This window comes from Oncorhynchus mykiss, chromosome 25 (assembly GCF_013265735.2).
Source record: "Oncorhynchus mykiss isolate Arlee chromosome 25, USDA_OmykA_1.1, whole genome shotgun sequence".
NCBI lineage: Eukaryota > Metazoa > Chordata > Actinopteri > Salmoniformes > Salmonidae > Oncorhynchus > Oncorhynchus mykiss.
In genome coordinates this window covers 5,753,791-5,779,108 of record NC_048589.1, presented here as the reverse complement: position 1 = coordinate 5,779,108, position 25,318 = coordinate 5,753,791, and the positions used below count along the sequence as shown (strand labels likewise).

The window sequence follows — 25,318 nt, the reverse complement described above, 5'->3', positions numbered from 1 at the left end:
ACCTATTTTCATCCTTTTAGGCCAAACTTTTCCTACAATAGAAGAATGGAATAGAATCTTCCGGGAATCTGGATTTCAGAAGTAGTAATTAATTAGATTTCTCCCTAAATGTCTATGTTGTGTCTTTCCCCAGGCTACCTCCTCCACCTCCTCAGCACCCCACGCCCAGAGCTCCTTCGGTCAGGCTGCCACTCTAAGCAAGCCCCCTGCCTCGTCATCGAACCCATCGGGCCTTGTCGCTGTACTGGTGGACAGCCGCTGTATCACAGCCTGCGTGGATGTAGTCTCCAGCCTGCGCCAGCGTTGCGCTGTCGCGGCCCACGTGTGCTCGCTGGACGGCTGCGACTTCGTGGTCAGTAACCGCATGGCAGTCGAGAGGCAGTGCCAGTCGGAGTTGGCCGGGATGCCGAACCGCAAACGGCTTGTGGAGAGGGTGACCAGTTTGCAGAGCCTATTTGAGCGGGTCTGTCTCATCGTAGAGAAGGACCGCACCAAACCAAGTGAGGGAGGGCACGCACTCACTTTTTGACAGACCTGTTGACTGGGATACTTCCTGTGGGGTCACTTCCTGATTTTCTACATTATGCTTGTCACGTCACTTTTGTTTGATTGTGACAGAAGCCACTTGATTTGGCTTGCCCAGCTTACTGTGTTTTCATTTGGATCCATTCCACAAGCAAATGTCACATTCGAATGATGCACCAGCACCAAAAAGCTCTTGAAGTGGGATAGCTAACGCTAAAGTCGGGACCTTGACAAACTTAAAGGGCAACTGCACTTCCTTATTTGGCCACTTCCTTATTTTCGATTTGGTTCATTAAGAAATGTTAGCGGACTAATTCAAAAGTGAGTTGGTTTGATGTGGGTGTCTCTTGTGTGTGTTCGCAGGTAGGAAGAGTTAGACTAATTATTTCGCCAATTAGCTTCAGCCGGCTGGTGTGCGACCATCGCAAAGCTGGTTTGACTTTGGATAGCCCATCTCTCGGAATATTTGGGGACTGTCAATAATAATAATAATAAATTACACAATGTAAATGGGACAATATTTCCATCTTGCACATCTTTTAGTTGTCTCATTAAATGCTTTCAATATTTGTGTATGAATTTCTACAATTTATAGTTGGTTTGAGGTTTGGAGCAATTGACCATTTAAAATATTGTTTAATTTACTGATGGTCCCTAACTAGCCCCATTGGGATATCGAATGTCAAAGCTAATTGACCATGGGCGTTAATGATTGGGTCGCGTGCAGCTGCACTTATGATTACGTGGGTACTGCCAACCCATGGAAGACTTACGGTATCCATAAAGACAAGACTTTATGACCAAAATTAACCTATTTACACTTTGTAGTACATTTTGACACTAGAATAAATGTTTCTAAGTCTTATCAATGCCACATAGGCCATTTTCAAAACAAGAAGATGTTTTTTAAGGGCAGTCACTCTTTAACAGTGAGTGATGACCATGAAAACATGCAGGACTGATGGCAATAGCTACAGTATGTTCAACAAGTATATTATTATTCTGGCTTGATCTAGCTCTATTTGTGATATTTTACCTTGCCTCGTTGGCTTGCTAGCTTGCTAGGTAATCAATCCTCTGATGACATCTGCAATGTTTGTTAACTTGCATGAGCTGCGTTTGAAGTTACAGTAAACATATCCACTCACTGCTAGGTAAACAAAGAGCTTTCTGATTCCGAACTGCATGCCCAACTTTTAATGACGCGGACAGGAGGGCAAGCTATATCAAGTGTGTCTAGCGATGACCGATGACAGAATGTATATGGGAGTTTGATAAAATATTGATTGTAACACAATAACCAGAAAGATCCCACATGACAGTATTTAAAGGGTTCAGCATTGCCTTTCTATCATCAGACAAACATTTTTGGGAAGTTGATCTACCGTTCGTTATTCTTCATATTTTGTACATTTTCCTTGCCTTCTTCCCATAGGTGAAGCTTCCCGTCCTTTCCAACCTACACGCTACTACGACAGCACACTGGCCAGTTTGGTGAGGGCAGGCGTCCGACTCCTGGTGAGTAGGGGGCCTGAGGAGAGCGCCACCCTACTGGCTGAACTGGCCCGAATGGAGCAGAGGAAGGGCCAGGCTATTAGCGTGCCATTAGAGGTCAAAGGTCACCGGCAGCAGGCGCTACTCTTCTACCGAACGCTGCCCTGTGTCAGCTATGTCAATGCCCTCAACATGAGCCACAGCTTCAGATCGGTGGGCCACCTGGTCAACAGGTAGGGGAAATAAACTGCCATTGTTAGCATCACTGTTAGCATTATTAGCTCTGTTAGCATCTCTGTTAGCGTGTCAGTTAGCATTACCTCTGTTATCAAATCAAACTTTATTTGTCATGTGCCGAATACAACAAGTGTAGACCGGTGAAATGCTTACTTACAAGCCAGTTCAAGAAGAGTTAAGAAAATATTTAACCAATTAAACTAAAGTAAAAAAGTAGCATAACAATAACAAGGCTATATACAGGGGGTACCGGTACAGAGTCAGTGCAAGTTAGTTGAGGTAATTTGTACATGTATGTAGGGGTGGTGTGACTATGCATAGATAATAAACAGCGAGTAGCAGCAGTGTACAAAACAAATGGAGGGGGGTGTCAATGTAAATAGTCTGGTGGCCATTTGATTAATTGTTCAGCAGTCTTATGGCTTGGGGGTAGAAGCTGTTAAGGAGCCTTTTGGGCCTAAACTTGGCTTGCCGTGTGGTAGCAGAGAAAACAGCCTATGACTTGGGTGAATTGAGTCTCTGACAATTTTATGGGCTTTCCTCTGACACCGCCTAGTATATAGGTCCTGGATGGCAGGACGAACTTCTTGAGGATCTGGGGACCCATGCCAAGTCTTTTCAGTCTCCTGAAGGGGAAAAGGTTTTGTCATGCCCTCCTCATGACTGTCTTGGTGTGTTTGGACCATGATAGTTAGTTGGTGATGTGGACACCAAGGAACTTGAAACTCTCGACCCGCTCCACTTCAGCCCTGTCGATGTTAATGGGGGCCTGTTCGGCTCGCCTTTTCCTGTAGTCCACGATCAGCTCCTTTATCTTGCTCACGTTGAGGGAGAGGTTGTGGTGCCAGGACAACACTGCCAGTTCTCTGACCACCTCCCTATAGGCTGTCTCATCGTTGTCGGGGATTGGGCCTACCACTGTTGTGTCGTCAGCAAACTTAATGATGGTGTTGGAATCATGTTTGGCCACGCAGTCGTGGGTGAACAGGGAGTACAGGAGGGGATTGAGTACACACCCCTGAGGGGCCCCAGTGTTGAGAATCAGCGTGGCAGATGTGTTGTTGCCTACCCTTACCACCTTTGAGTGGCCTGTCAGGAAGTCCAGGATCCAGTTGCAGAGGGAGGTGTTTAGTCCCAGGGTCCTTAGCTTAGTCATCTCTCTAAGCATTGTTACCTCGGTTTTCTGTTGTAAGTATGAGGACACCTGCTCGTCGAACATTTAATTCCAAAATCATCGGCATTAATATGGAGTTGGTCCCCCCTTTGCTGCTACTACTCTTCTGGGAAGGCTTTCCTCTAGATTATGGAACATTGCTGCGGGGACTTGCCTCCATTCAGACACAAGAGTGTTAGTGAGGTTGGCCACTGATGTTGGGCAATTAGGCCTAGCTCGCAGTCGGTGTTCCAATTCATCCCAAAGGTGTTCAGTGGGGTTGAAGTCAGGGATCTGCGCAGGCCAGTCAAGTTCTTCCACACCAATCTTGACAAACCATTTCTGTATGGACCTCCCTTTGTGCATGGGGGCATTGTCATGCTGAAACAGGAAAGGACCATTATTCCTCCTCCACCAAAGTTTACAGTGGGCACTATGCATTCGGGCTGGTAGCGTTCTCCTGGCATCCGCCAAACCCAGATTCGTCCGTCAGTCTGTCAGATAGTGAAGCGTGAGTCATTACTCCAGAGAACACGTTTCCACTGCTCCAGAGTCCAATGCCAGCGGGCTTTAAACCACTCTAGCCAACGTTTGAAATTGCTCATGGTGATCTTAGAAAACCATTTCATGAAGCTCCCGACAAACAGTTTTTGTGCTGACATTGCTTCCAGAGGCAGTTTGGGGTAGGGGTAGGCAGTCATTGTAAATAATAATTTGTTCTTAACTGACTTGCCTAGTTAAATAAAACTTGAATCCTGGCTCTAGCTGTCAGACAGCTTTTTGTAAAGAGATCTCGGAAATGCAGTGTAACTACGTAACATTTTGTGTCTCCTTATGTTACGGGATGAAAACAGTTTTTATGCATGCCATTGCAAAATCGAATGCTTCTAACCGAAAGAGTCACCTTACTGTGATACTTAAAACCTAAATTGATACTGTCAATAACGGGACTCTTGAATAATTATGCATAATACTCGTTGGATGCGCATTTGGCGTGGAGCTGTTAAATTATGTTGTGATATTATTACACATCATCTGATCCATGAAGGAATTTTCTGAATGACAGTCAAGTGAGGAACAGCTGTTTTGATGGCACATGCGATGCAACAACAGCGCAAGTGCTGGAAAATACAGTTGAAGTCGGAAGTTTACATACACCTTAGCCAAATACATTTAAACTCCAGATTTGCACAATTCCTGACATTTAATCCTAGTAAAAATGATCTTTCTTAGGTCAGTTAGGATCACCACTTTATTTTAAGAATGTGAAATGTCAGAATAATAGTAGAGTGATTTATTTCTGTGGGTCAGAAGTTTACATACACTCAATTAGTATTTGGTAGCATTGCCTTTAAATTGTTTAACTTAGGTCATAGTTTCGGGTAGCCTTCCACAAGCTTCCCACAATAAGTTGGGTGAATATGGTCCCATTCCTCCTGACAGAGCTTGTGTAACTGAGTCAGGTTTGTAGGCCTCCTTGCTCGCACACGCCTTTTCAGTTCTGCCCACAAATTTTCTATAGGATTGAGGTCTGAGGATTGAGGACAGGGCTTTGTGATGGCCCCTCCAATATCTTGACGTTGTTGTCCTTTGGCCATTTTGCCATAACTTTGGAAGTTTTCTTGGTGTCATTGTCCATTTGGCAGACCCATTTGTGAACAAGCTTTAACTTCCTGACTGATGTCTTGAGATTGCTTCAATATATCCTCATATACAGTGCCTTGCGAAAGTATTCGGCCCCCTTGAACTTTGCGACCTTTTGCCACATTTCAGGCTTCAAACATAAAGATATAAACCTGTATTTTTTTGTGAAGAATCAACAACAAGTGGGACACAGTCATGAAGTGGAACGTCATTTATTGGATATTTCAAACTTTTTAAACAAATCAAAAACTGAAAAATTGGGCGTGCAAAATTATTCAGCCCCTTTACTTTCAGTGCAGCAAACTCTCTCCAGAAGTTCAGTGAGGATCTCTGAATGATCCAATGTTGACCTAAATGACTAATGATGATAAATACAATCCACCTGTGTGTAATCAAGTCTCCGTATAAATGCACCTGCACTGTGATAGTCTCAGAGGTCCGTTAAAAGCGCAGAGAGCATCATGAAGAACAAGGAACACACCAGGCAGGTCCGAGATACTGTTGTGAAGAAGTTTAAAGCCGGATTTGGATACGAAAAGATTTCCGAAGCTTTAAACATCCCAAGGAGCACTGTGCAAGCAATAATATTGAAATGGAAGGAGTATCAGACCACTGCAAATCTACCAAGACCTGGCCGTCCCTCTAAACTTTCAGCTCATACAAGGAGAAGACTGATCAGAGATGCAGCCAAGAGGCCCATGATCACTCTGGATGAACTGCAGAGATCTACAGCTGAGGTGGGAGACTCTGTCCATAGGACAACAATCAGTCGTATATTGCACAAATCTGGCCTTTATGGAAGAGTGGCAAGAAGAAAGCCATTTCTTAAAGATATCCATAAAAAGTGTTTAAAGTTTGCCACAAGCCACCTGGGAGACACACCAAACATGTGGAATAAGGTGCTCTGGTCAGATGAAACCAAAATTGAACTTTTTGGCAACAATGCAAAACGTTATGTTTGGCGTAAAAGCAACACAGCTGGACGCACCATCCCCACTGTCAAACATGGTGGTGGCAGCATCATGGTTTGGGCCTGCTTTTCTTCAGCAGGGACAGGGAAGATGGTTAAAATTGATGGGAAGATGGATGGAGCCAAATACAGGACCATTCTGGAAGAACCTGATGGAGTCTGCAAAAGACCTGAGACTGGGACGGAGATTTGTCTTCCAACAAGACAATGATCCAAAACATAAAGCAAAATCTACAATGGAATGGTTCAAAAATAAACATATCCAGGTGTTAGAATGGCCAAGTCAAAGTCCAGACCTGAATCCAATCGAGAATCTGTGGAAAGAACTGAAAACTGCTGTTCACAAATGCTCTCCATCCAACCTCACTGAGCTCGAGCTGTTTTGCAAGGAGGAATGGGAAAAAATTTCAATCTCTCAATGTGCAAAACTGATAGAGACATGCCCCAAGCGACTTACAGCTGTAATCGCAGCAAAAGGTGGCGCTACAAAGTATTAACTTAAGGGGGCTGAATAATTTTGCACGCCCAATTTTTCAGTTTTTGATTTGTTAAAAAAGTTTGAAATATCCAATAAATGTCGTTCCACTTCATGATTGTGTCCCACTTGTTGTTGATTCTTCACAAAAAAATACAGTTTTATATCTTTATGTTTGAAGCCTGAAATGTGGCAAAAGGTCGCAAAGTTCAAGGGGGCCGAATACTTTCGCAAGGCACTGTATTTCCTTCCTCATGAGGCAATCTATTTTGTGAAGTGCAGCAAAGCACCCCCACAACAGGATGCTGCCACCCCCGTGCTTCACGGTTGGGATGGTGTTCTTCGGCTTGCAAGCCTCCCCCTTTTTCCTCCAACATAACGATGGTAATTATGGCCAGCAGCAACAGCTCTATTTGTGTTTCATCAGACCAAAGGACATTTCTCCAAAAAAGCATGATCTTTGTCCCCATGTGCAGTTGCAAACCATAGTCTCTCTTTTTTATGGGGATTTTGGAGCAGTGGCTTCTTCCTTACTGAGAAGCCTTTCAAGTTGTGTCGATATCGGACTCGTTTTACTGTGGATATAGATACTTTTGTACCTGTTTCCTCCAGCATCTTCACAAGGTCCTTTGCTGTCTGATTGATTTGCACTTTTCGCACTGAAGTACGTTCATCTCTAGGAGACAGACCGCGTCTCCTTCCTTAGCGGTATGACGGTTACGTGGTCCCATTGTGTTTATACTTGCGTACTATTGTTTGTACAGCTGAACTTGGTACCTTCAGGCGTTTGGAAATTGCTCCCAAGGGTGAACCAGACTTGTGGAGGTCTACAATTTTTTTGTCTGAGGTTTTGTCTGATTTCTTTTGATTTTCCCATGATGTCAAGCAAGCGGCACTGAGTTTGAAGGTAGGCCTTGACATACATCCACACCTCCAATTGACTCAAATTATGTCAATTAGCCTATCAGCAGCTTCTAAAGCCGTGACATCATTTTCGGGAATTTTCCAAGCTGTTTAAAGGCACAGTCAATTTAGTGTATGTAAACTTCTGACTGACTGGAATTGAGATTAAGTGAAATAATATGCCTCTAAACAGTTGTTGGAAAAATTACTTGTCATGCACAAAGTAGAGGTATATTTCATTGGTCATCCCCAAAGCCAACACTCCCTTTGTCCGCCTTTCCTTCCAGTTCTCTGCTGCCAATGACTGGAACAAATTGCAAAAGATCACTGAAGCTGGAGTCTTTTATCTCCCTCTCTAACTTTAAGCATCAGTTGTCAGAGCAGCTTACCGATTGCTGTACCTGTACACAGCCAATCTGTAAATAGCACACCCAACTACCTCATCCCCATATTATTACTTACCCTCTTGCTCTTTTGCACCCCAGGATCTCTACTTCATCATCTGCACATCATCATCTGCACATCTATCACTCCAGTGTTAATGCTAAATTGTAATTATTTCGCCTCTATGTCCTATTTATTGCCTACCTCGCTGCTCTTATACATTTGAACACACTGTACATAGATTTTTCTATTGTGTTATTGACTGTACGTTTGTTTATTCCGTGTGTAACTCGGTTGTTTTTGTCGCACTGCTTTGCTTTATCTTGGCCAGGTCGCAGTTGTAAATGAGAACTTGTTCTTAACTTGCCTATCTGGTTAAGTGAAGGTGAAATAAATAAATATATATATATATAAAAAATAAAAAGTTGCCTTTTGGCAAACTCCAAGCGGGCTGTCATGTGCCTTTTACTGAGGAGTGGCTTCCGTCTGGCTACTCTACCATAAAGGCCTGATTAGTGGAGTGCTGCAGAGATGGTTGTCCTTCTGGAAGGTTCTCTCATCTCCACAGAGGAACTCTAGAGCTCTGTCAGTGACCATTGGGTTCTAGGTCACCTACCTGACCAAGGCCCTTCTCCCCCTATTGCTCAGTTTGGCTGGGCGGCCAGCTCTAGGAAGAGTCTTGGTGGTTCCTAACTTCTTCCATTTAAGAATTATGGAGGCCATTGTGTTCTTGGAGACCTTCAATGCTGCATACATTTTTTGGTACCCTTCCCCAGATCTGTGCCACGACACAATCCTGTCTCGGAGCTCTACGGACAATTCCTTCGACCTCATGGCTTGGTTTTTGCTCTGACATGCATTGTCAACTGTTGGACCTTTTATATAGGCAGGTGTGCACCTTTCCAAATCATGTCCAATCAATTCAATATACCACAGGTGGACTCCAATCAAATTGTAGAAACATCTCAAGGATGACAATGGAAACAGGATGCACCTGAGCTCAATTTCTAGTCTCCTAGCAAAGGGTCTGAATACTTATGTAAATACGTTTTTATTTAAAAAACATTTTTCACTTTGTCATTATGGGGTGTGTAGATTGATGAGGAAAATACTTAATTTAATCAATTTAAGAATGAGGCTGTAATGTAACAAAATGTGGAAAAGGGGAATGCACTGTATATTTGCCATATATGCCAAACCCCTCGGGCGTTATTGCTTAATTATACAACGAGTGGGTCTAATCCTGAATGCTGATTGGTTAAAACCGCATTGCAGCCGGTGTCTATTCCACAGGTTTCCACCGCTAATTCTCTGATATTAAAATGCCTATTTACTCTTCCATCTGACTGCGCAAACCACTCCAGGCAATTTCTAAACTTGATCTCCAGTATAAAAATCATCTAGACATTGTCACATTTCTTTTAGACTAACATTTAGTTTTCAAAAGCTGAGATTTGTATAAACCTTGCTGTCTGTCTGTTTCTCTGACATTTGCAACATAGTTTCAATATTCAAATTCGATAATGAACGTGTCAGAAAGGCAGGGAGATTTTCTCAGCCAGTCGAAGTCATGAATCAGCTGGCATCATTTTTATGGATATACTGTGTATACACAAAGAAATATCAAACAAAACAAAATGCAGCTAGTTTGCATTCTTTCTAGCTCCGGTTTGAAGTGATTGTGTTAGCTGTGTTGTTGGCTAGCTCCTCTGAACGACAGTGTCCTGACGAGTGAGCACATTTTCTATGACGGGCGAAATTGCGCCTTATTAGCTCATTGTTATGGATGTATCCAAATAAATGTCACTTGAAAAAAGCTTAAACATATGCAGCTACTTTGCTGTTATTCTGGTTGTAAGTTAGCCGTAGTTGAGTAGCTAACAAGCAAGGGATAACGTTGCCAGTCAGTATGACAATGGAACATAGATACAGAACAAAAAAACTGAACAACTGGGTCGCGTCATTGGCAACCGAACTGAAACGAATGACCAGCCGGCTTGGGTTGCAACTTTAGATTTGTGTCGGGACTATATGAAATAATATGAATAAATTCATCAGAATAATGTTTTTAATTCAAATATGTCAATCATTGTTTGAATATGTTGGTAACCCATTGTTTAAAAGTGATAATGCCCTCGAAGCCTCGACTTCGTCTCGGGCCTAACGACATCGGTGCCAATATATCCTCCAAACACCGGCTTCTCGGGCATTGTCACTTAATGCGGGCACTAACATCTAATGATGGCTTCAACTTGGCTTTACATACAAATCCTTCCATTACAAAAGGAACCTGTTTTTTGGGGGCTTTCTCATTTATAAAAACTGGGATGGTGAAATTCTAATGGTGAGATTGTTACCACTATTAATGTCTTTATAATGTGTGCCTGCGTTGGTCACAAAGGCTACAGAAAAATCACCATGCATGCATCCAGGCAAGTCCTCATTATTCTCACATATTTTAGAATGTACTAATAATTGGAATGTCAATGCATTGACAAGGCCCCAAAAAATGCATTATTATTAGTGGTCATTTCCAACTTTTTTTGGTTCTATTTTTTTTTTGAGGGGTGGTTCTACATTGGGGGTGTTCTATAATTTTCTAACATTGAGGTCCTTGAAAATTACAATTATGTGCTTGAAAAGTCCCTGAAAGTCCTTGAATTTGACTTGTCAATGTATGCATGAAACCTACTTAAAGGAAGTATAGTCCTAGGCCAATGTTGTATAGGTGTAGTTATGGGCAATTTGCAAATATTCCTCTAAGTACACATGTGGAACTGCATAAAAATCATTTTTGTTTTAAACAATTTTTTGGTTTATCCCAATGTCACACATTGGCCCCATGTATTTATAGAAATACCCCCAGTTGCATATGTGGATATGGAAATGTCTTCTTCAGTCTGGTGTAGAAAAACCCCTACAGCATGCTAAACATTCAGACGTCAAAGGGAAACTTCATATTCATCATCTCCAGCACCACCCCAACATCAACTTATGTGAAAATGGTGCGTTTCTATGTTTTGTCGTGTGCATCGTGTGATTTTGACCAATTGTAAGTGGGCATTGCCTACTAATTGGTCGATGTCATTTGAAACAATTATCTTTCTCAATCTTTTTATCCCCACAAAACATAGAAATGTGCCATTTTCACATACAGTATGTTGGGGTGGTGCTGGAGATGAAGTTAAACAATTGTGAAATTTCTCTTTAATGTGCTGCAGAATCTTTAATAACAATATATGAGCAATATTTGATACCATCAGATACACTACATGGCCAAAGGTATGTGGACACCCCTTCAAATTAGTGGATTCAGCTATTTCAGCCACACCTGTTGCTGACAGGTGTATAAAATTGAGCACACAGCCAAGCAATCTCAATAGAAAAACATTGGCAGTAGAATGGCCCATACTGAAGAGCTCAGTGACTTTCAACGTAGCACCGTCATAAGATGCCCCCTTTCCAACAAGTCAGTTCGTCAAATTTCTGCCCTGCTAGAGATTCCCCGGTCAACTGAAAGTTCTGTCATTGTGAAGTGGAAACATCTAAGAGCAGCAACAACTCAGCCGCGAAATGATAGGCCACACAAGCTCACAGAACGGGACCACCGAGTGCTGAAGCACGTAGTGCGTAAAATTTGTCTGTCACTATGGTTTAAACTGCCTCTGGAATCAACGTCCACACAATAACTGTTTGTCGGGAGCTTCATGAAGTGGGTTTCCATGGCCGAGCTGCCGCACACAAGCCTAAGATCACCATGTGCAATGCCAGGCATCGGCTGAAGTGGTGTAAAGCTCTCCGCCAATAGACTCTGGAGCAGTGGAAACGCGTTCTCTGGAGTGATTCATCACGCTTCACTAACTGGCCGTCCGACGGACGAATCTGGGTTTGGCGGATGCCAGGAGAACACTACTTGCCGAATGCATCGTGAGAATTGTAAAGTTTAGTGGATAAATAATGGTCTGAGGCTGTTTTTCATGGTTCGGACTAGACCCTTTAGTTCCAGTGCTAGAGCATGCAATGACATTCTACACAATTCTGTGCTTCCCACCATGTGGCAACAGTTTGGGGAGGGGACTTTTCTGTTTCAGCATGAAAATGCACAAAGCGAGGGCCGTACAGAAATGGTTTGTTGAGATCGGTGTGGAAGAACTTGACTGGCCTGCACTGAGCTCTTACCTTAACCCCATCAATTGTCTTTTGGATGAATTGGAACATCAACTGCGAGCCAGGCCAAATCACCCAACATCAGTGCCCGACTTTACTAAGGCTTTTGTGGCTGAATGGAAGCAGGTCCCTGCAGCAATGTTCAAACATCTAGTGGAAAGCCTTCCCAGGAGAGTGGAGGCTGTTATAGCAGCAAAGGGCTGACCAACTCCATATTAATGCCCATTTTGGAATGAGATTTTCAACGAGCAGGTTTCCACCATACTCATGGCCATGTAGTGTATATAGTATTGAATACAATAATTAGCTACAGTAGCATTAACACTCTTTCTCTCCTCTACTTGTAGCTCTATCGAGGCTCTACAGAAGGGGGCGTGTGTGAGCCGCCCCAGAGCCGAGGAGATCTACCGCTGCCTACGCTACTCCTGTGACACCACCCGGATGACTAAAAACACACCCGGGAAGAACAACCTTTAGCCAGCCATCACTGCTTAAATCTCCATTGACACTGATCTAAGGTCAGGGTGGCCCTTTTCCCTCCTAATGGTTACTGGTTAGGATTTTGGGAGAGTATACCGATCCTAGATCTGTGCCTCAAGGACAATTTACAATCTTGCTCTTAAACAGGACCTCTAATGACATCATGGCCTTGAATTGTGTTCATTAGTCACCAAATGGAATAAAGAATACTGAATAAGGGATGGTCTACCTGGACTTCACCTTCGTTCCCCATTACAAAATGAGTATTTCTTGCACATTTGAAATAAGACTTGACTTGATAACGGACACTAAGGTGAATGTACGGTATGATGAATGCAAGTTGTAAGTACTCGCTCCCTCCTATGTAAAATGTATAAGTGCATTTCTGTTTTGTTGAAAAAATATTTTCAGTTATTACAATTTCTGTTCAAATAATGGGAGTAATATCTTTGTGTTCATATTTTGTAAAGAGATCAAATATAAGGTTTGGATTGCAGGAATAAAAATTCACAATTTTTCTGTAACAAAATCAAATTCACAATGAAATCAGAGGTATTTGTTTATTATTCGTTTAAGGTCATTTGATTCAGTCAAAACACATTGACAGATATTATCGCCCAAGAATACAAAATGTCTGTCTAGTCTCTTCGCATTGCTGAGTCTCTTAAGACTGGTCTGTCTGAACCACAAGGGTTCACCCTTTCATTACATAAAGAAGACATAACGACAGAGTAGGACACATCATTGGTCTTTCCCACATAAAAACATTTGACACTCTGGGGCGAACATGCACTATGGAGTCATATACAGTACCTTCTGAAAGTATTCACACCCCTGGACTTTTTCCACATTTTGTGGGGTTACAGCCTGCAATTTAAATGGATTACATTTAGATGCGTCACTGATCTACAGACAATACCCCATAATGTCAGAGGGATTATATTTTTTGAGATGTCTACAAATTAATAAAACATTTAAGCTGAAATGTCTTGTCAATAAGTATTCAACCATTTTGCTATGGCAAGCCTCAAATTCAGGATTAAAAATGTGCTAAACAAGTTGCATGGACTCACTCTGTGTGCAATAAGTGTTTAACTTGATTTTTAAATGAGTAAAAAAATTGTTAATGTATTATTGCACACAGCGATTCCATCCAATTTGTGACTTGCTAAGCACATTTTTACTACTTATTTAGGCTTGCGAATAATTGACTCAATACATTTGTTTTTCATTCATTAGAATTTTTTTTTTTTTAAACAATTCCGCTTTCGTTATGGGGTATTGTGTGTGTGTAGGCCAGTGACAAATCAAAATTTTGTCAATTTCTTAGGGCTGCAGGTAGCCTAGCGGTTGAGTCAGTAACCAAAAGGTCGCTGGTTCGACCTAGAATAAAAAAATAGCACAGTTAAATAGAACTGGATGGACATCAGAAAGAGGAAAAACTAAAAACGTGTATAAGATGTATAAACTGAAGGTTTATTAGTTTACTCCAATTGGGGGATTGATGGTGCTGTTTGCAGGGGGAAATAAAGTATATTCTTAAAAATGTATATATATTTACCAAAAATATGGGGGATTGGAAATGCAGACAATTACATTGATGGAAGCAACAATCTCTCTGCAATAGTAAGCTGATCCACCCCTTAAAAAAGATACTGAATGCTAAGGTTTAGGCCAGGATTTAATCAGATCTGGCGCCGTTGGCAATGCACCTTTTTAAAAGGCAAATGTAAACGCGTTGCTGCACAGCGCGGCTTAGTCGGAAATTAAATTGAAATGGTGCATAGCCGACAAAGCACAATCGTATTGCATCCTGACCTTTGGCAGACATACTTTGTTACATTCTTGTCTTGAAAAGACATGACAAAAGAAGACTCCTATTAGATAGGTTTTTATTCAGCCATTTCTTTTTCCACATATTGCTTTGGTTGCAAGACATTAAGACCTGAAAAAGAACAAACATTACACGTACAAAAGAAAAGTGACTTGCCCTTTTCAAGCACTTGAGCCCTTCTGGACTCTGGCTCTGATTGGACATATTGCCATCCAACCTGTACAGTACAACAAAAATGCTGATGGTTTTCTGTAACAGTAAAACATAGGAAGCAGCATTCCATATAGTCGAGTTGCCCTTGTGTCTACGATCACTTAAATTGTGCCATAAAAGAAATAAGATGAGTAAGCACTGACCCCAATTCACAGTATAAATACATCATACAGTACGTTACTCTGTACAAGCAGTGTCATCCAGCATATAGAAACGAGTCATTAGTTATTGGGAAACGCATGCACGTGCAATTCCATTTGATATCCAGTGTAGGTAGTTTAACCTCTCCAGTGAAAGGATGCAATGTCCTTAATATGTGTTTACATACATATCATACTTGTAGGATCATTTCTCAAATCATGACATGTACATCATTCAATATTAAGTTGGTGTGTAACAATCAGGCTGTTGATTTAATTCGCTACATTTTCTAGGGACTGTGCTGCCTCAAATACAATATAATGCTACTGTAAAAAAAAAAAAACTTTTGTCCTGAATCAAAACAATTAACTTATTTCGCTGTGCCATTTCATACTTAACACTGCAATAATTTCAGCATATTTGTTAATGCCAAGTGTTTCAGTAAAATAAAACAATAAGGTGCCACCTTTACAAGGTCTGGGACATGATTGACTTGATGCCCCTGAGTGTTTAAATTAGGATTATCAAAAATAACCAAGAGTTGTGTAAATCAGGAACCAGTTTGTGCAGACGTCACACCCAACTCTAATGTCCAATGGCTTTCCAAAATGGTTACTCAAGATAATCTTCACCCGTGGGCCTAAGGCTCCGTTCACACTGCTCGCCATAAAAATCTATGCAAGGAAGTCATTTCATTGGTCCTAGCCAGCAGAATCATTGATTAGAACGAATGAAATGGCTTCCTTTCTGGCATAGTTTTTTCCCTGCAAGCAATGTGAACGGACCCCAAACTATGTACTCGAAAATAGGACTCCAGAGTTAGTCTTTTCATCGGAAAGCTTCACTTGGTGTATACAGTACAGCATATGTACATATAAGCAGGGTTGGGTAGGTTAATCCGCTAATTACTAGTTTTCATGTGAAATTCTAAATCAGTCACGTAACTTTTGGATTCCTCAAACTTTACTTTGTTACTTTTCCCCTTAAGATGATTAGAAGACAAATTAATATTACCAATTGAATGACATCTATTGCAGGATAAATCAATGTTAAGGGCTGGCCATAATGGATGTTGCATTTTAATGACAAAGCCTATAGGCATCTGCTAGCAGATACCCATAGACTTCCAGTCACTGGCTAGCGAAACTACCTCCCAACTTCCTTCATACTGGACACGGAAATAAGAATGGTATCCATGAGTTCTGGGGAAGTAGATCAAATCTTTAAGTATCCCTTTAAACTTGCTGATTTGAATGTCAGGAGAAAATGGAAAGGAGTCCGATTTCCCCGGCCCTAAACATCCTTTCTGAATTCAAAAGTATCAAATCTGATTACAATAATTTTGCTGGTAACAGATTAGTTTGTTTTGTTACATGTAATCCGTTACTCCAACCCTGCAATATAAATATACTAAGCTGTGCATAAACACATGTATACGGCTGTTTTGTTTGTAACCAGGATGACCAGTTCAGTAATGAGTACTTTTTCAGTGGGATTGCTTTCTTCCACCAGTGATGAATTAATTCACCCCAAAAAAAAAAACAATGAGAAAAAAAGGGCTGCTCTGTAGAAAACCAAGGGTCAAAAAGGGACACGTAAATATTTACAACCGAAGTTTTCCAATCTTAAAATACATTGTATAAAAATATCCTTTGTTGAGTGGTCAAGTCACTCAGGTCTCAGCAGCTTAACTGGTGCACTGTGGGACCACCTCCACTCCAGTCAGGGTCACCAGAGCAGAAGCACCATCTTCCCCAGGTCACAGGCTTGAAGGCTGGGCCTGTTGTGGGCTCGCAGTGAGTGAGGAGTGGGCGGGTAGGGGCTCGCAGTCTGTGATGCCGCCCTCGTCGTTCCGCATGTACATGAGGAACAGAGTCACGGTGGCAAAGGTTGTGGCATTGACTGGGAATGCCCGAAGCAGTGTGGAGGTGAGGCCACGCGTGAACACCCGCCAGCCCTCCCGCTTCATGCTCTGACGCATGCAGTCTGCAATGCCGTTGTACTTGTTGTGGCCACCCACGCCGTCCGCCTGGAGCCGGGATTTTATGACGTCCACGGGGTAGGTGGAGATCCACGAGGCGATGCCCGACATGCCGCCGGCAAACAGCAACTTGAGGATCATGTAGGGGTCGTCGGGCTCGCAGCCCAAGTGGCGTGTCAGGACATCGTAGGTCAAGAAGTAGATCCCAAAGCCCGGCGTCTCACGGACCAGCGTGGTCACCATTCCCCGGTTGATTCCGTAGAAGCCCTCCTTCCGGTAGATGCGCACCAGGCAGTCCAGTGAGTTCTTGTACAACTTCTGCTTGGACTTCCTCTCGCCCAAGCCCTGCAGCTGCATCCGTGTCTTGGCCAGCTCCATAGGGCAGCAAATGATGCTCTGCAATGCCCCCGCCGATGCCCCAGCCAGGAACTGGTTGAGCGGTGTGTCATGGCCCAGCCTGCGCATGGCGTTGCCCTGGACACCGAACACGATGGCGTTGATGAAGGTCAGGCCCATCATGGGGGAGCCGATGCCTTTGTAGAGCCCTGTCATCTGTGGACACACAGCAGAAAGAGGGACCAAAGTAATAAGGTAATGAAGCTGAATAACTGGGGATAAACAGTAGTTTTGGATAAAGGTATCTGCTATATGGCATATTGATTATTATTTAACCAAATCACACTTTCACTACAATAAATGCTGTTCTCAAGGCCAGACTTTATAAAGCAATGGTATAATGCTAATGTGCTGTATATGCCGCTATTCTACTCCTTTAATGATGATATAGCTTAACACTAGTACTCCACCATTGGGGGAATTCCTAATCACGAGGAAAAACAGGTTGAGGCAGCCCAGCAGAATCTACCCCATTAAAACCTGGCGCAACTCCCAACCTGCGCGAGTGATAAGGCGGTTCTCTTAATTTAGCCGCGCAGCAGGCACAACGCTCCGATTAACCCTGGCTACTGATATCTCTCCCAACCTCCTCCCTCCAGACTGGCTGATAGGCTCTCTGCTAGGCTGACGCACAAGACTGTAACGAGAGACACTTGAGTAGAGCCCTGTTCTAACCAATGGTACAACTGTAGTTGGCACTGCGCAGAGCACATGGCAATGCAGAGCCAACCAAGTTGAAACGGATTCATTTGAATATGAAAAGATTTCACCACTGGTGACTACCCACACACACACACAAAAAAAAAGGGTTTTCCCCCACTATAGCAGTCTCAAACGTCCAGCCCGTAGGCCACATCAGGTGAGTTCTACAGACTTGGTACTGTGAGAAACTTGAGTCGGTCATGGTGGTGGTCGATACTCACCGACTCTTGTCGTACGATAGACTGGAAGCAGTGATACGTGCCGCGGTACAGAGGTCTGTCCACACTCTGAACTTGGAGTCGTACCTAAAAAAAATGGACACCTCAATGTTTGTAAATTTTTTTTAAAAAGCACAAAGACAATACTGCCACATTTAATAATACAAAACACAAAGGAAGAGGCACAATACATGAAAAAGTTACTATTGGCAAATGTAGTGTCCTAAGGTATGGGATTTGGGGTGGTGGTGGTGAAATTATATATATAAAAACAAATAAGTATTCTGTGCTTGTACATCTGGAGAATATTTTTTACAAAACACGGGGGAGAAACAGAAGACCTTGACCGTACTTACTAGCTAGGTCACACATCCGTGCAGAGGTAGATTATCCCTCATCTACAACAAAGTGACACTTATGCTGTTAAAGACAGCCTTTCCCATTCAGGGATAAAAATCAACATGGTGTCCCTCCCTCGGCGCCTTCGTATTCCAAATAGTAAAAAGTGTAGTACACATTCGAAGATTCAGTGTCAGCAAATTACAGCTCTTAGACTAATTACATGTATGCAAATACGATGAGGCTTGTACTGACATTTTTATAATAAAACAATTAAGCCTACTGATTCTTAGGTTTCCACAGCTATATAATATACATTTTCATGAGGCTATTTTGAGCCCAAATAACTTAATTGCTATGACTGGTATAACTTTACTAGAAATTACCTTAAGGAACAAAGTCCATGTTTACAAAATACTTTGCCCTCTGTCTTGACATGTCCCTCAGTCAACCAACCCCGTGTCAATTCTAGGAGGATTTCAACCCACTTATCCCAAAAAAATTATCTGTCTCACCATAATCGTAAAGCCCTAGTTACTTCAACAAATGTATATCTGAAGATTATTCTGTTCATGTGATTTATTTACATCTGCCCCTCATTTTAAGGTCAACCCTGTTATGTGAACTGTCATTTTAATATGGTAAAACTAATCCTTTTTAAAATGTGTTTCTCAAAAGAAACATTGAACATCAATGTATATTCATCGTGTAAAAGCAGGTGAGCTGGTTCTATGCCTTATGGGCATTTTCTAGTGTTCTGTGAGGGAACACTGAGCAGGTCAACGCATAACGTTAACCCTGTTACCCATAGACAGAAGTGTTTTAGCAATCACATTTTTTTGTGAAGCTTGCATTCAATTTCCACTCCCTGTTGCACACAAGCTTCCGGTACCCGTCCCGAGGGGATTTATGGCTGATTTAAGATAATCGTCAACCCGGTTACTTTATTTGGCACATAATAGGCACTTACTATAGTAATTTTCATTTAACATCTTGAGATGGGGGGGAAAGGTGTTTAGAATGTGCTTTTTATGACCAAGTAAACAAAATAAAAATTGAATAGTCGTGCAGATCAACACCTTTTAAAAGCACAATCTAGGATTCAAACAACAACTAAGCATTTTCCCCACCACTTTATTTAGTAATAACTGAGGAATGTGGCAGGAGAACAATTTTACCACTCAAAAACATAGGCACAGGGAATCTCACACATGGATGCAAAGACTGAACAGCAATGAGATAAGAATAATAGTTTTAACCATGTTTTGAAACGATACAGTGATTGCTTACAAATAATAAACCAAGGTTATATTTGGGGATCTGATAGGGTAAGACCAATGCGCATGAGGAATTTCTAAGTTACATTAAAGAATCAATGGCTACAGTTGAAGTTGGAATTTTACATACACTTAGGTTGGAGTCATTAAAACTTGTTTTTCAACAACTCCACAAATTCCTTGTTAACAAACTATAGTTTTTGCAAGTCGGTTAGGACATCTTCATTGTGCATGACACAAGTAATTTTTCCAACAATTGTTTACAGACAGATTATTTCACTTATAATTCACTGGATCACAATTCCAGTGGGTCAGAAGTTTACATACACTAAGTTGACTGTGCCTTTAAACAGCTTGGAAAATTCCAGAAAATGTCATGGCTTTAGAAGATTCTGATAGGCTAATTGACATCATTTGAGTCAATTGGAGGTGTACCTATGGATGTTTTTCAAGGTCTACTTTCAAACTCAGTGCGTCTTTGCTTGACATCATGGGAAAATCAAAAGAAATCAGCCAAGACCTCAGAAAAAAATTGTAGAGCTCCACAAGTCTGGTTCATCCTTGGGAGCAATTTCCAAACGCCTGAAGGTACCAAGTTCAGCTGTACAAACAATAGTACGCAAGTATAAACACCATGGGACCACACAGCCGTCATACCGCTCAGGAAGGAGATGCGTTCTGTCTCCTAGAGATGAACGTACTTTGGTGTGAAAAGTGCAAATATATCACAGAACAACAGCAAAGGACCTTGTGAAGATGCTGGAGGAAACAGGTACAAATCTATATCCACAGTAAAACGAGTCCTATATCGACATAACCTGAAAGGCCGCTCAGCAAGGAAGAAGCCACTGCTCCAAAACCACCATAAAAAAGCCAGACTACGGTTTGCAACTGCACATGGGGAGAAAGGTCGTACTTTTTGGAGAAATGTCCTCTGGTCTGATGAAACAAAAATAGAACTGTTTGGTCATAATGGCCATCATTATGTTCGGAGGAAAAAAGGGAGAGACTTGCAAGCCAAAGAACACCATCCCAACCGTGAAGCACGGGGGTGGCAGCATCATGTTGTGGGGGTGCTTTGCTGCAAGAGGGACTGGTGCATTTCACATAATAGATGGCATCATGAGGGGGGAAAATTATGTGGATATAATGATGCAACATCTCAAGACATCAGTCAGGAAGTTCAAGTTTGATCGCAAATGGGTCTTCCAAATGGACAATGACACCAAGCATACTTCCAAAGTTGTGGCAAAATGGCTTAAGGACAACAAAGTCAAGGTATTGGAGTGGCCATCACAAAGCCCTGACCTCAATCCTATAGAAAATTTGTGGGCAAAACTGAAAAAGCGTGTGCGAGCAAGGAGGCCTGTAAAACCTGACTCAGTTACACCAGCTTTGTCAGGAGGAATGGGACAAAATTCACCCAACTTATTGTGGGAAGCTTGTGGAAGGCTACCTGAAACATTTGACCCAAGTTAAACAATTAAAGGCAATGCTACCAAATACTAATTAAGGGTTGTTAACTTCTGACCCTCTGGGAATGTGATGAAAGAAATAAAAAGCTGAAATAATTAATTATCTCTACTATTATTCTGACATTTCACATTCTTAAAATAAAGTAGTGATAACTGACCTAAGACAGGGAATTTTTACTAGGATTAAATGTATTTGGTGAAGGTATGGCAACTTCCGACTTCAACTGTATATATTAACTTAAGTCCAAAAATGCATGGACCAATCCCAGATTGACCCTTTTAATAGACTGCATTTAATTAAATCAATATCAAACTGGCACCAACTCACATCAACAACTCTCCAATCCATTAATATCGAACAACATCACCAACTCTCCCACACACACGTGTCATTGACAATGGGATATACATAAGGTTATTCTTGAAAGTTGAGGAGGGCGTGATGCAAAGTAGCCTAGTGGTTAGAGCGTTGGAATAGTAACCGAAAGGTTGCAAGTTCGAATCCACACACACACACACACACACACACGTGTCATTGACAATGGGATATACATAAGGTTATTCTTGAAAGTTGAGGAGGGCGTGATGCCTAGTGGTTAGAGCGTTGGAATAGTAACCGAAAGGTTGCAAGTTCGAATCCCCGAGCTGACAAGTTACAAATCTGAGGCGTAATAAACCCCACGGTAGCTAAGAAAAATAAACACGAGCCAGGCATTTGCCAGCGAGAAAACATAAACCCACCTTTACAGTATCAAAAGGATGGCCAACCAAAACACCTGCAGCACCTGAAAATGACAAAGATCTGTTAGTAAGCACTTGCTTGTTGGAAGCAGTTGATTTCTGCTAAGTAATGTAGGCTATACTAAGTTAAAGCCATGTGAAACTGATAGGAAAAACAAACCCTTAATTGCAAAACAAGATAGCATAGAGAGTGGTGAATAACACTACAGTAGAGAGCATGGAGATGCATTCCACTGCTTATCAGTCTGTGATTGAAGTTGCAACCACTGTGAGGTATTGTTGCAGTGGCGGATGCATGTTTGAATATCAAGTGCATCACACACAAGAACAAACAGTCTTATCTGGACTGCCATCAACAGTTGTTCACTGTACCCTTGTCCTTGACATTATTGCTAGAGAGAGGAAAACGCAATACTGTCTGACACCACCTGTGTGTGTCACAGGACTAAACCTGCCTAGGGCAGTTTCAGATTAGAGTACATTAGTCTGACCCTCACTTGCAAGACATTATCTGTAGCTGAGACAGTATCACAATAATGCTCAACGATATAGTTTATTAATCAATAACTTTGTCTGTCTGGCTAACCGAACAACATTCATATAATTTGAGATGGAGGTAGGGTTAAAGGCAATTATACATCTTTGTAGGAAGTCAAGAAAATAACTTCCCGTGGAGAATAATTTTAACAATGTAATTTAGCTAGACAGGCTCCCATTTCACAACGCCTCTAAGGTCTAGAAATACACCTAGTTTAATTTTGTGTTGAGGGGGGTACTCTTAAAAAATTTGTACAAATTTTAGTTAGTTCACTTCACATTCACCAGTTTTCACCATGTGAAGTTGGTGCTTGAGGGACTGCCCATTGTACCACTCCCAACTATGAGCACATAGTTTGGATTGAAATGAATGTAACGTTAATTGTTTGGTTGTGAGAGAATTAAAAGGTTATCAACCAGATATATTCTATAGCTAAGAAACCAACAGGTTTAGCCAGCTAAGTACATGTAATATGGCGAGTTAATAAACAACAATGGGGGCAAGAAAGTGCTAGACTAGTGGACAAGACGCTCACAGTACTCAGTATTTTTCCATTCTTTGTTGGTAAACTTGCGCCATCACTAGGCACATTTCTGCATTAGCAAACTAACATAGCTAGCCACGAATCATTAAGTAAATTCAAAACGATTCCAACGCGACGCATTTGGCAAACCCTTTCCACGACTCGGTGCTGCTGCCACGTAGCAATCATTGAAGCAATATATCCAAGGGTGTGCTAGCTAGCTGGCTATAGTTTAACTTACCTCCTATGCATCCTGCCGCAAAGTCCAATGTAAAGTCCATTCCCTCAGTCTTTGAATTAATCAAAAGATTGCTAGCGGTCAGTGAGCCTGTATTTCTTCTTCGTAGCACAAGGGGCTAGCCAATTCAAAGGTCTGGCTTGGTGCAATCTTGCAATGCTTCAAGCTAGCCGAATAATTTAGCTAGCTATCAGTTTCCACCTGTAGTTTGATGGCTGCATCTGTAACGTTAGCTATCTGCTAGTTGAATTGCTAGCCCGATCTAGTCTCCTCTTGATATAGAACAGTTAGCGAAGTGCTGTTGGTGATATCACTGGCTACCCAAGCGAGCTCGTGAATAAGCTAGATAAGTAGCTTAGTGTGCATGCTTTAATTTAATAATTGAATTGAGGCTCTCCCAGTTAGCATACTTCCACCGGCTGTGTCTTCTATTTCTGTATATCGTGTGAAGTTCAAAGCCCATTTTGAGGAAGCATTTAGCCCAATCGGATTACTGTGACGAAGACAACACCCCTACCGCCCCCACACTCAGTGACTCGATGTGATTTTGCATGGGGTTCTGTTCAAAAACTGTGATTACAGTACTTTCGAGTCGAAACAATTGATTTATGATCAGCTCTCCCCAACCTAGTCTAACTAACCGTTTACCTTTAGTATAGGTTAAGGGTCAAATATGGTACATTGTTGACCAAGACACATTCAAGATTGCAACGTTTGTAGCATATTAGACATAATGAAAAACACTCACTGTATGGTCAAACCAAACATTGTATAATCGAATTTATTTATAAAACCCTTCTTACATCAGCTGATATCTCAAAGTGCTGTACAGAAACCCAGCCTAAAACCCCAAACAGCAAGCAATGCAGGTGTAGAAGCATTTAATTTTAAATGGCAAATTACCAACAATGACGAGGCAGCCTACAGGGAGGAGGTAAGGGCCCTTTCGGAGTGGTGCTAGGAAAATAACATCTCCCTCAACAAAACAAATCGCGGACTTCATGAGACAGCAGATGGAGCCCCTATACACATCTACGGGACCGCAGTGGAGAAGGTGAAAAATGTCAAGTCCCTCTGCGAACACATCACTGACTATTTGAAACGGTCAACCCACACAGACAGTGTGGTGAACAGTGCCTCTTCAACCTCAGGAGGCTGAAGAAATGTGTCTTTGCCCAACCGAGCCACGGCCTGTTCACACTGCTACCACCCAGAAGGCGAGGTCAGTACAGGTCCACCAAAGACGGGACCGAGAGACTGAAAAACAGCTTCTATCTCGAGGCCATCAGATTGTTAAATAGCCATCACTAGTCGGCTACCACTCGGTTACTCAACCCTGCACCTTAGAGGCTGCTGCCCTATATAGACATGTAATCACTGGTCACTTTAATAGTGGAACACTAGTGACTTAGATAATGTTTACATACTGTACTGCTTTACTCATTTCATATGTATATACTGTATTCTATTCTACTGTTTTTTAGTCAATGCCGACATTGCTCGTCCTAATATTTATATATTTCTCACATTTTATATACCTCACCTCCACTTTAGAAAGTGATAATATATCATATTATGTGTTTATTGTACTGGGAACACTGATGCGCTATATCCTTGCCCGTTGAGTAACAATTGTACTGTATTATTATCATGGCATCTTTGGCATGAGTCCTGCTTTTTGATCCCTCTTTTTTGATACTGTAGTGATTTGGTCAGTGACTCCATGTCATCCACAAACAATCTCTGATTAGTCTTAATTCAGACACAATTAAAACATTATTTATATAATTATTACTATTACGATGTTTGTTGCTGTATGGTTACATTCACACAACAATGTGATTGATCAGATGAATATAATAGTTCGATTAAAACGTTTACATGCTTTGCAAGAAGAACCATGTTCAAGAAGAACGATTTGTCCCGCCGTAGCTCATCCTAAACTAGCCTACTCCATTCATATAGCCTACCTCTTTCAGACATATGGAATGTGGCGCCTTGAAAGCGCCTCGGCTACCGCATGTTCGTGGCGGCTTTTTAAATGCCGCCACGAAACCTTCTTTGGAGATACTGTAGTTTCGAAGAGCCAGTGAACGGGCATTTAACTTGTCTGCAAAGGAATGCCGCTTCTGAATAGTGGTGGGAAGCCGACTCTAAAATAATCGATTCCTCGACTCCTTGCCCGGTGTCAACTCCCATTTGTGGGTGTCAAGCTTCAATTCCTCTAGGAATCGACTCCTAAGATTCAGTATTTTTGCAACGGAGGAAAC

General features: G+C 41.9%; 2 protein-coding genes across 6 annotated transcripts in view; one reads left to right on the top strand and one right to left on the bottom strand.

Moving 5' to 3' along the window:
- Positions 1-13,411, top strand: part of fancm (FA complementation group M) — a 68,289-nt gene extending 54,878 nt beyond the window's left edge. For all 5 annotated transcript variants that reach the window (XM_021584384.2, XM_021584383.2, XM_021584382.2 and 2 more), the window contains 3 exons: positions 134-500; positions 1,961-2,252; positions 12,300-13,411. In XM_021584384.2, coding sequence (XP_021440059.2) covers positions 134-500; positions 1,961-2,252; positions 12,300-12,429 — 789 coding nt within the window. In that variant the 3' untranslated portion in view covers positions 12,430-13,411. The remainder of the gene's footprint in view (positions 1-133; positions 501-1,960; positions 2,253-12,299) is intronic.
- On the bottom strand, positions 12,979-23,551 carry LOC110505259 (mitochondrial basic amino acids transporter). The gene is made up of 4 exons (XM_021584385.2): positions 23,052-23,551; positions 21,750-21,793; positions 17,921-18,004; positions 12,979-17,153 (listed from the first exon to the last, which is right to left on the bottom strand). The coding sequence occupies exons 1-4, from the start codon at positions 23,089-23,091 to the stop codon at positions 16,380-16,382; spliced, it is 942 nt and encodes a 313-aa protein (XP_021440060.1). The 5' UTR covers positions 23,092-23,551; the 3' UTR covers positions 12,979-16,379.
- Positions 23,552-25,318: the final 1,767 nt, after the last annotated feature.

What these genes read in the sequence shown, in the direction of transcription:
- LOC110505259 (XM_021584385.2), bottom strand. Translation starts at nt 23,091, where the DNA reads ATGGACTTTACATTGGACTTTGCGGCAGGATGCATAGGAG. An exon ending in TGCGGCAGGATGCATAGGAG is followed by an intron (nt 21,794 to 23,051) that starts GTAAGTTAAACT and finishes TGTCATTTTCAG; the next exon opens with GTGCTGCAGGTGTTTTGGTT. An exon ending in ATCCTTTTGATACTGTAAAG is followed by an intron (nt 18,005 to 21,749) that starts GTGGGTTTATGT and finishes CATTTTTTTTAG; the next exon opens with GTACGACTCCAAGTTCAGAG.